Source organism: Gadus chalcogrammus, chromosome 7 (genome assembly GCF_026213295.1).
Source record: "Gadus chalcogrammus isolate NIFS_2021 chromosome 7, NIFS_Gcha_1.0, whole genome shotgun sequence".
NCBI classification, from domain to species: Eukaryota; Metazoa; Chordata; class Actinopteri; order Gadiformes; family Gadidae; genus Gadus; species Gadus chalcogrammus.
In genome coordinates, this window is record NC_079418.1 from 8,355,511 (window position 1) to 8,363,010 (window position 7,500).

The following is a 7,500-nucleotide window of genomic DNA, read 5'->3' on the forward strand; positions in this document are numbered from 1 at the left end:
GTCAATGTAGAAAGACTGCGAGGGGAGCGAAGAACAAATAACTGATTCATGATTAATATGTATTAAAAGAAACGAGAGAAAGCGAGCAAGAGAAAGTGATTAGGAGAAACCGACGAGAGATACTGAAGGTGACACATTGTGGTCGTACGTCCCCACCGCCACTAGGTGGCAGCATATCACTGCAGGATAAACGGTGAAGGTCCAGCTGTTAAGTTCACTTTACAACGTGTGTGAACACTCTTCAAGTACGGCTGGAACTTTGAAGGGGTGTCGTGTTCTTTTAGAAAAGGTAATTGAATCAGGATCGCTTTTAACTGACTTCATTTCGAAAAGTTTCGGTATGGTAACTATGAGGCAAAAGGAGGGGAATTGTATATACACGCGTTGAGAGACACTCAGCAGGTCATCTATGCTGAGCTACCGTGTGTTTCTCGCAGGCCAATGTGATCTGCAGGGAACCTATCAGGTCCCTGCCTAATAGGTTGATGGGGTGTGATGGGGCGTAATAAAGAAATAGTTGCCTTATAAGTTATAATAGTTCAGTGTCCTGACCCAACCAGGCTAGGCCCCCCTAATAATCATGCTCTACAAATGGCTGACTCATTAATTCCCTCACTCTCGACCTCAAGCTGGTGTGTGGTGATCTTATGGCGCAGATTGGCTGCCGTGCATCACCCAAGTGGGTGCTACACACTGGTGGTGGTGAGTTAGGTCCCCCCCTTCAATGTAAGCGTCTTTGGGTCATTGGAAAGCGCTATATAAATAAAATGAGTTATTATTATTAATACTTCAGTTTATACAAGGTCATCTCACACGCGGTCACGTGACTGCAGCTTTGATGGTGATTAAATGCATATTTCATGCGATAAACTTGTCAGCACAGCACAGATCAGAGCAGCTCAAGAGATATGAGACATATGTTAAGCAAACACACACAAATGCAGTGACACAGAACCACACAGCAAACGGGATTAGACGCATCCGCAAAAATGTATTTTCGTAACCAGGGTAGGAAATCTGCTATCCAGCAATCATGCGATGGTATCGATAAAGGGGCGGAGTTATGTTTTTAAATAAATTATGCTATGAGGCTAACTATATAAAATATGCTATGAGGCTAACTATATAGATTATGCTATGAGGCTAACGATATCAATCGTGCTATGAGGCTAACGATATTGATTATGCTATTCGAAAAAGGGGCAGAGTTATGTTTTTCAATAAATTATGCTATGAGTCTAATTATATAGATTATGCCATGAGGCTTACTATATAGGTTATGCTATGAGGCTAACAATATCAATCATGCTATGAGGCTAACGATATAGATTAGGCTATATGGCTAACTATATAGATTATGCTATGAGGCTAACAATATCGATTATGCTATGAGACTAACGAAATGCAGTTTGTACAACAAAAGTCATCCATTGGACGATTTTGTCGCGACTTTTAATGCAATTGGGTCAGGTGGCTACGGTTAGTATGTTAACAACGAGGGGTAAAACGCGGCCTTCTCTCGTCACTCGACAGACGTATGCACCAATCACACCTGACGGCTTGTTGTTGCGCTGACAAAATGGCCGACGCACAACACTGGCCTACCTGCTGCTGGCCTCTTCTGGCTTCACCGAGGCACTACCATTCTTTCTGCAGTAGGGGGCGACGTTAGGACGGTTACTGTCAGTTTAAACTGCACGATGAGTCAAAAATGTAAAGCTAATTGTTTTGCCATTGGATTGTGGTGCGCGTACAATTCTGTTGAAAGCTCGCAAAATATTAGGTCATCTCTTTTTTAATTTTCAAAAATCCTGCAGACTAATGGCTGAAAGAAATTATTCTTCGAATCGTCACACAGAAATGCATATATATATATTAGTGCTGTCAAGGGATTAAAATATTTAATCGCGATTAATCACTGTGACGGCCGCAAGGCCTTGCCTATGATTGTCCTGTCTCCCAATTTGGACTGGTATGACTGTCTCCCAATTAGGACTGATGAAGAGGGGCGGAGTCGCCGCGTTGGTGGCCTATATGGTGCGCCCTGTTCCAGCAGTCAACCCCCTTCCTTTTTGGCATCTCTACCTGCTTGCCACGCTGCGACGTTTTGATCTCCTTTTTGTTATGTTGTCAAATAAACCGTGATCATTGTGAAACTGGAACCACGCCTCTGTCCTCCATCATTGTCTGGTTACCCTAGGCCATGACAATCACATTGATGTCATAGTTAACTCGCGATTAATCACACTTTTTTTTCTATTCAAAATATCGCTTGATTTGGTGCTGCTAGCCTTTTAGAGAGATCAAAGAGTGTTGAGAAGGACAGTAAGAAGAGAGACCCGCAGTGAATTCAACCCGGTCCACTTGACATCGGGTAAGTGCATGACAGTGGTTGGCCTACCGTAAAACTTGAATAGCCCAGGCTTTTATTTGTTTCAATCACTGAACTTTCGAACAAAACTTTTGCACAGCAAAGATGGGAAATACTGCAACATTTATTATTTAAACCAGTATGAATATTCCTACCGTACGAAGGCCTATACACATTACCAGGCTATCGAATAATGCCTACACACACACACACACACACACACACACACACACACACACACACACACACACACACACACACACACACACACACACACACACACACACACACACACACACACACACACACGGTGGCGCAGTGGTAATCGGGAGGTCGGGAGAATTTCCGGTGGGCTGTTAACGTTTCGGGGCTGTCAGGCTGATTACTGCGGGATAACAATATTGCATTTATAAAAGCTCCTTGCAGCGCCGTCCGGCAGCCTGAGCAGTGCGTCTTCAACCTCTCACTCACTCAACAGACGCAACACTCACAAACTGTCGATGTCGCAACCAAGTCGATTTTGTCTAGAGGGGAGAAACTGAGCGGGCCCTCCCGGAGTGGTACAGTCCAGGTGGGCCTTGAACTGCGATTGGTCAGAAAGACGAAACAGCTAATGACAACATTGAACTCTCGTGCAGGGCCCCGTTTCCCGAAAGCGTCGTTAGCCTAAGTGGATCGTGAAGTGCGTCGAAAGTAGGGATGCACCGATCCGATATTTGTATCGGTATCGGTACCGATATTGAAGAAATTTCTAGATCGGATATCGGTGACAAATGGGCCGATCCATATTTAAAAAAAATATATATATATATATATATATATATATTTTTTTTTTACGTTTATGTACATACTTGAATCCTATTCCTACTACCTTGCTGCTTTGATAATTGAATTTCCCACGAAAATGTTCTCACGGGATTAATAAAAGTGTATCTATCTATCTATTGGCTGATCTATTCAGTTTCTATGCTGTGCGCTGTGAGTGACGTCATAAACAAGCAACACGCCGTGCGGAGCCTACAGTGATTGCAAAATGGAGCGAGCAAAAGGATCTGCTATCTGGAGCTATTTCACTTTACCTAAGCCAGCAAGCTCCACGGCTACATGCAACATGAAATGTTTAAGTCAAGTCTCATGATCCCAGTCTTTTCCCCTCAATGAAACTTACAGTTTGTAGCCATCATTTCGCGCTGTTTTTCTATATCGGTATCGGATCGGTATCGGCCGATACTAAACCTCAGATATCGGTATCGTATCGGAGGTGAAAAAAGCGGATCGGTGCATCCCTAGTCGAAAGGGCATCGTAGAGTTTTCACCGCGTTTCCCGAAAGCATCGTGGGGAACGAACGTCTTGAAAATGCTCGTAGCTAACAAGTACTCCAGGGGTGCTCGTAGGTACTCGTAGGACGCTAAGAGCATCGTCAGCTATAGCCTCAGTGGCGACACCATCGGACATTCCGTCTATTGGATGCGTTTTATTAAAACGCATTGCGCCTTTATGTTCTTAGTTTGGTAATTAATAAAGATTATTAATTAATTTATTAATAAAGATGTTAAAATGGCCAAAATAAAACGGGACAGTCCAGAAAATGTTTGCGCAGGCAGGGCACTCAAAATGTGTGAGAGAAAGTGGGGGGATTTGTGCAGACTGACATAGGCTACTCATAAAACGTAGCATAAAATAATGTAAAAAATAAATAAATTAAAACAATTAAAAAAAATAAAAAATAAAGAAATAAAAAAAATTAACAAAAAAAAGAAAGAAATAAAAAAAATTATAGAAAACAAGCAAAGGAGCAGGCAAAAGGCTGGGATGAAGGCTGGGATGAATGTTTAGTGACATGAGGGAGGGTGGAGGGGGTTAAAAAAAAGTCTCAATCACTCTTCGACGCGCAAGAAAACCAGCCGCGTAGTTATGAGGGAGGCCGTCCTCACACCGATCTTCCTCATCGTCATCGTCCTCAACGTCCTCCGGTTCAAGCAATGCCACCCCAGCCTTAGCTGCAATGTTGTGCAAAGCGCAACTTCCACCTCCCGATGGTGTGCTCAACGATGCACCGGGCCAGACGGTGGGCTTCGTTGTATTCCTCATCAATACATACCTTACCCTATTTCCGGAGGGGCTTTTATAGCCAATCAAATTATCAATCAAGGAAACCCTTATGCGGAATCAGATTAAGTCGGCTCTCTTTGCTGCGCAAAGCATGTTTCAGAAATCAGCCCATTAAGATAAATGTAGTTGTCACACAAGCTATTTTTAATTTTTTGTCATATGGAATTATTTCAGGGGGGGAAATGCCGTGAAACGCACAGTGCATTCAGGATTAGGACTGATATATGTCGGTTTAAGCCTAATCAATTGTGTTTTAATGTCTTTAGCATTCATATAATTGCAGTCTATTTTTTTCGTAGGCTACTCTGCTGTTGTCCTTGATGGGGATATATTTTAACCCTTTTTAAAACAATTTTCCTGCGACATTCCTGCGTCTCCCCCTCCTACGGAGCCCATTTCACCGTGTCAGTAGACAGTTACAATCCTACGACGTCGTGAGTGCAGCGAATGCGCGTTCACGTTAAGAGGAGTTTCGGGAAACGCTCCAAAGAAATTATCGATGGATCGCAAGATCCATCGGGAGAATGATCGTACGAGCGAAGATCCATCGTTATCGGGAAATGGGGCCCAGCCTCGAAGAGAGTGACACACAAACACACACACACACACTTTTAAGGAGTTTTTCACCCGCGCCGTATCCTTGCTTGCCCCAACAAGTTTGTGAGGCGTGCTGGTTGTTTTGTTTCCGTTGTAGCTAGATCCGGTATGGTGTTGTAGTTTTTATAACGTGACTAGTTGTTGCTAGACAGCAGGGGAAAAAACTACAACGTTTGCAAAGCCAAAAGAGCGTTAATAATAACGTGCTAAACTGACAGCACTAATATATATATACATATTTATAAGGACATTTCTAAGGGACCCCAAACTTTTGAACGGTAGTAGTGTAGTAGTATATATATAATATCGAAAACATATTTCATTCATGCAGTTGTCATCTTTCTGTTTAACAGTTAAAGCGTCATATTTCCAAAAGCCCCTCTAAGGTACTTTCAAAAAATGATGCTGATGCTGTTGCGTTGCCATGGATAAAGAGGCAGGGAGCGAGTATGTTGACTTACTTGTCAAGTCTCTGCTCGTCCAGCTTGGTCATAACATCATTCAGGTTCTGACTGAGCTGTGGACAAAGAGAATACACCATTGGAGATAAGATACACACACACACACACACACGCACACGCACACGCACACGCACACTCACACGTACAAGCATGCACACACACAAACACACACACACAAACACACACAAACCCACACACACACACACACTCGTACAAGCATACAAACACATACACACATGTATAAATGTACGTATAAACACAAACGCACGCACGGACGCAAACACACACAGATACACGCACACACACAGTATTCATGTACGGAAAAAAGCATGCGCAAACACAGACACACACACACACACTCACCTTGCCCATATCTCTGTGGAACTTCTCCTGATTGCTGGCAAGATTCTGGAATGTGTTAACGTACACGCCAACACGACTACACACACACACACACACACACACACACACACACACACACACACACACACACACACACACACACACACACACACACACACACACACACACACACACACACACACACACACACACACACACACACACACACACCATTTTGTGAGCTATCCACACAACAAAATACAATACAAGTCGCAGGATTACACAGTCGATTTTGCGTGTGATCTCGTGAACATGTGTTTGAGAGGAGGTGGTGAATGGAGGGATGGAGCAGGAGGAGTTGGAGGAGGAGGTGGTGGTGGAAGAGATGATTCAGAGGAGGAGGTGGGAGGAGCAGGATGAGGGTGAGGAGGAGGTGGTGAATGGAAGAGAATATTGATATAAGGAGATGTGTAGGAGGAGGAGGAGCAGGAGGAGCAGGAGGAGAAGGAGGAGGTGGTGAATGGAAGAGATGATGGAGAGGATGAGGTGTGAGGAGGAGGAGGAGCAGGAGGAGCTGGAGGAGGAGGTGGTGAATGGAAGAGATGATGGAGAGGAGGTTGTGAAGATGTGGAGGAGCAGGAGGGGGAGGGAGAGGAGGCGTGGAGGAGGTGGAGGACCAGGTGGTGAACGGAAGAGATGATTCAGAGGAGGAGGTGTAAGGAGCAGGACGAGGGGGAGGAGGAGGTGGTGAATGGAAGAGATGAATGATAGGAGATGTGTGGAGGAGGGGGAGGTGATTAGAAGAGTTGAAAGAGTGGATGGAGTGGAGGAGGTGGAGGAGGAGGTATATAGGACCAAGAGGAGGTGGAGGTGGAAGAGGAGGGGTGGAGGAGGTGGTGGAGGAGGGGGGGGGGGTCACCTGTCCCACAGAACGGGGAGCTCGTCCTGCAGCTCCACGTTGAGCTCCTCAAACACCTTCTGGGCGCGGCCCAGCTCCTCTTCAGCCTAGGGGGGACCGTCATCATTAGGGTCGGGAAAAAGAATTGCATCGCGATTCTCTCTAGAGCGATTCCGCCTCGATGCAGATAAGTTAATAATCAGATTTTAATTATTATTAGGGGTCCGAGCAGCGACCCCTAATAATTCCCTCATATTCCCTCAAATTCTGTAAAATTCATACTGCAGCCTATACCGTAATTCAAAAACTCTTGAAATTTCCCAAATTTGTGGTACTGCACCCAAAGGTGGCGCAATTGTAAAAAATCATGAATTAGGCTTTTATGCGCATTTATAAAACCCTTTTCCCCGATTTCATATTAAAGCTGAACATGATGAAAATAATCACAGGCTTCAAAAATAATCACAAATTCACCAAAATCGCCACATAAAATCTTTAGACCAAGCCTCACAAAAATCATCGAAAGTATTTATTTTACTTAGTTCCATTTGAGAAATATTGGCCAATAAATTTGGAGCAGTTTGCCCATTTTTCTTATATGACCATTTTGTTATTGTATAAAAAAACTAGCGGTGGGCATAGATATATTTTTTTAATCTAGATTAATTTTGGAATTAATCTAGATTAATCTAGATTAAAATTGCAAACGGCAAAAAAT

The 7,500-nt window shown here is 43.8% G+C and overlaps 1 protein-coding gene across 7 annotated transcripts in view; it reads right to left on the reverse strand.

Annotated features, from left to right (window-relative positions):
- bin1b (bridging integrator 1b) overlaps positions 1-7,500 on the reverse strand; it is a 34,678-nt gene that overhangs the window by 8,992 nt on the left and 18,186 nt on the right. For 5 of the 7 annotated variants that reach the window (XM_056594683.1, XM_056594684.1, XM_056594686.1 and 2 more), the window contains 4 exons: positions 6,804-6,889; positions 5,906-5,981; positions 5,543-5,598; positions 1,606-1,650 (listed from right to left, as the gene is read on the reverse strand). In XM_056594683.1, coding sequence (XP_056450658.1) covers positions 1,606-1,650; positions 5,543-5,598; positions 5,906-5,981; positions 6,804-6,889 — 263 coding nt within the window. The remainder of the gene's footprint in view (positions 1-1,605; positions 1,651-5,542; positions 5,599-5,905; positions 5,982-6,803; positions 6,890-7,500) is intronic. The other 2 variants (XM_056594685.1, XM_056594689.1) reach the window with 1 other exon arrangement.